Raw genomic sequence first — 3778 nt, forward strand, 5'->3', positions numbered from 1 at the left:
ATGCAAATATATTTTTGTCTTTCTTATATCATCTTGCGCGAAAGTAAACTTAGCGTCGTTATCCAAATATTTGAAAGAGAGAAATAAGGCCATTTTATTGTTTTTATTTATTAGACCTTTGAAAGAGTTTGATGTATTCTTGTATTTGGAATTTAAAAGATGTACAATTAGAACAGTGAGATGGTCATACTTTAAGGTTGACACTTTGACTAAAATAAGGGTTGACACTATTTCATATTTCAACACTACTAGAAAAGAATATCAAGATACCACAAAAAAAAAAAAAAAAAAAAAAAAAAAATTAGTCACCGTCCATGACTCCATTCCTTTTGTCTTGGAGGTCCCCCATATATGTATATGAACTCAATCATTCCATATTTCTTTCTCTTAGCTCAGTTTCTGGTCAATCCTACGTACATTGTTTGTTAAAATAGAAATCTATAGACCACGTGAAAAATGTAACCAAAATTTCTTATATATATCCAACGTCCTACTTGTGCTTTAGTAATATTAAACTGAAGCCCCAATTCACTTTGTTACAGTGTGACCTTCATTTTCAGTATTAATATAATATTGCTTCCCCTCATTTTTCATCTCTCGGTTTTAAACCTTAGTAAGATATTGAATAATGGAAGACATTACTTCAACTAATACCCTTCAAAAGCACCTTCAATATATCATTCACAGTAGTCAAGAATGGTGGGTTTATGCCATCTTTTGGCAAGCATCAAAAGACGCTAATGGCCGTCTCATTTTCTCGTGGGGAGATGGCCATTTCCGTGGTACCAAAGACTTGTCTAATTTGGCCAAAGTTGGTACCACTAAGGTAGACAATAACATTAGCGATACCGAGTTGTTCTACATGGTATCAGTGCCTAAATACTTCGTGGCCGATAATGAGCTCATTGTCCGTGCTTATAACCCCACGTCCTATATATGGCTGAACAATTATCACGAACTGCAACTATACAACTACGACAGAGCTAAAGAAGCTCACTTGCATGGAATTCGGACTCTGGTTTGTATTCCTACTCCTAGTGGTGTTGTCGAATTGGGGTCCTCTGAAATTATCCAAGAAAATTGGGATCTAGTCCGACTAAGTAGGTCTCTATTTGGATTAAGCAACAAGAATATTAATACTTCATCACCAATTAATCATCAAGATCTTTCCAGCTTTAATTTCGTTTCGTTGGGAGAAAATCAGAAAGTGGAAAATGATTCACCACAAGCAACGGACGCCAAATTAAGGCAAGAAACAGTAATTGGCAATATATCATTAGGAAATTCAGACAGCTTTGAGAATGAGTCATCGACGATCAACAATATTATTAATCGACCTATAAAACGAGAACGAAAAGCCGGTTCTAGTCGCACAACAGGAACAGAAATGGCCAAGAATCACGTTGAGGCAGAGAGACAGAGAAGGGAAAAGCTGAATAATCGATTCTATGCACTAAGGAGCGTGGTTCCTAACGTGTCTAAAATGGATAGAGCTTCTTTACTGGCTGATGCAGTTACTTATATTAATGAACTCAAGGCCAAAGTTGAAGAATTAGAGTCGAACAAAATCCTGCCTCAGAAACCTAAGGGACAATGTGCTACTAATTCTGTTCAAAGCGTACCTTCCACTGTAGTTAATCGTGCAAATAATTCATTTGAAATGGAAGTGGAAGTCAAGATTATAGGATTAGAAGCGATGGTTCGGGTCCGATCTCCTGATATGAACTACCCGTGTGCGAGGTTGATGAATGTGCTGCGGGAGTTGGAGTTACAGGTTAACCATGCAAGCGTTTCCAGTGTCAAGAACCTAATGCTTCAAGATGTTGTGCTTAGGGTTCCTAATGAAGTGGCTAATGAGGAAGTTCTCAAATCTGTTATTCTCAAAAGATTAAGTGTTGCTAATTAGAATTGATACATTAATGTACTTATAAATATGTCATATCATCAAGTTTCTTTAAGGTTGAGGACCTCGTGTTCCTTGTTGTAAATCTTATTCATGCTATGTTTTTCTCTTTTTCTTTGGTAATTAAGATCATACTAAGTTCAACTAATTAATTAAGTTCCGGACTTTTTAAAGTGTTTGCTGATAAATTTTCTGCTTCTTCTTTAGGTTTGAATGTTCTTTAGATAAAGCAGTACTTATGTTTCAATTTTAGACTTCAAAACGCGAGGTGACAATTTGCATGTACATGACTTGATAATTTTTTTACATATCCATGTTTTGTGCTGCTACTGACCCTTCGTCTTAATTTACTCTTCATTAATTCAGACCGTTAATGTAATCCAGGCAATAACTGGTACATCATATATAAGAGATTGAAAACGTTAGAGTTTGTATACATGTTAGTTAAGATTATACGACAAAGACAATTATATTAGTACTTTACAGTACATAATTGTATGTATTTCATTATCCAAGAACAAGCTGGACAGGGGATAAAAGAACAAGTATGCTGCCACAGTTTTCAGTCACATATGACACCCGACGAATGGCGACGATAGTGTCTTAATACTCTCCCCACTTTTCTGTTTTTTAGAATGTCCTACTAGTTGATAACTACTGTCAATAAAAATTAGTAGAAATCTTAAAAATTGGTCGCGGAGTTGATAATCATTCCTTTCATCAATTATTTCTTAAACATGGTATCTTTTTATCCTTGTTTACCCGAAAAATAGATAGAGTTGAATTTATACGTAGTTCCGAGGATATGTGACGTAACTTAACACAAAATGCAAGGATAAATAAAAAGTGTAGATATAGATTGGGGAGAATGCTAAAATAGATAAGGTTATCAGGAACAATGAATCTCAGGATTCAATATATAGAATCAATCTAAGAAATCTGAAAGAATGGTTCTTTTCTGTAGAAGAATATAGCCCTTTTATTACAATGTAAGCCTTGGAAAAATTTGTCCTACAGAAATAGTAACCAAGCCCTTTTATAGTGGAGGGATTTGGCTCTAAGCATAATAAAATAAACATTCAGTGGGAGACCCATGATAAGTCAGCTTTTTCATAATTTCTGCCAAGATTCTTTCTAGTGGGATTGCAACGGCTTTTGTCTGTGAGCTCGATCTTGCTTAGAACCCTCGATTTTGGTTTGAGCTTGATTTCGGCTCGAACTCATGATCTTGATTCGAGCCCGATCCTAGCTCGAGCCCTCGAATTGATTCGAGGTCAATGTCAGTTAGTCTCTGGATTGTCAGCATGGTAGATTCTGATTCGAGCTTGGTAATGATATCGAACTTGACAAGGATCGGCCTCCCCAGGTTCGAGGATAGTTTGCTCCACCTTCGGGATCTCACTTTGATAAATCGTCGTTTGAACTCGATCGGACGTGCTAAGGCCGAAACCTATTTCGACCGTATACAAATAGTCCCCTCATTTCTCAGAAAGAATGTGGCGAGGAACGATATGATTTTTTAACAGCTCAATCGGATTATATCCTGTCGTTTCCATCGGGTTCGACCATGATGCATCTGGTAGCTGTCCCGTCGGTTTAGTCTTTCAAGGCATTTAACGCATGTCAGGCGGTGGTCGGCCACTGTTGATATTGAACCGCCATCGCTTGGACCTATAAATAACCCTTTCTTTTATCTTTTACCATTTTTACATCTTCTATCTTCCAAATTTCCCAAGTTCTTCTTCGTACTCTCCATCTTACCAGTAAATCTGTGATTTCTTTCCGCAAAAATCCCTCTTCAATTCTACCAGATCTTTATCCCTTTCTTCTACTCCCCACCTTTGAATTCTAAAATGGCGAAAACATCGCAAACCA

The 3778-nt window shown here is 36.8% G+C and overlaps 1 protein-coding gene across 1 annotated transcript; it reads left to right on the top strand.

Moving 5' to 3' along the window:
- The first annotated feature begins 502 nt into the window (after positions 1-502).
- Positions 503-2043, top strand: LOC107818640 (transcription factor bHLH14-like). The gene has a single exon (XM_016644680.2). The coding sequence runs from the start codon at positions 629-631 to the stop codon at positions 1904-1906; it is 1278 nt and encodes a 425-aa protein (XP_016500166.1). The 5' UTR covers positions 503-628; the 3' UTR covers positions 1907-2043.
- The last annotated feature ends 1735 nt before the right edge of the window (positions 2044-3778 follow it).

Source organism: Nicotiana tabacum, chromosome 23, assembly GCF_000715075.1.
Source record: "Nicotiana tabacum cultivar K326 chromosome 23, ASM71507v2, whole genome shotgun sequence".
Classification (NCBI taxonomy): Eukaryota; Viridiplantae; Streptophyta; class Magnoliopsida; order Solanales; family Solanaceae; genus Nicotiana; species Nicotiana tabacum.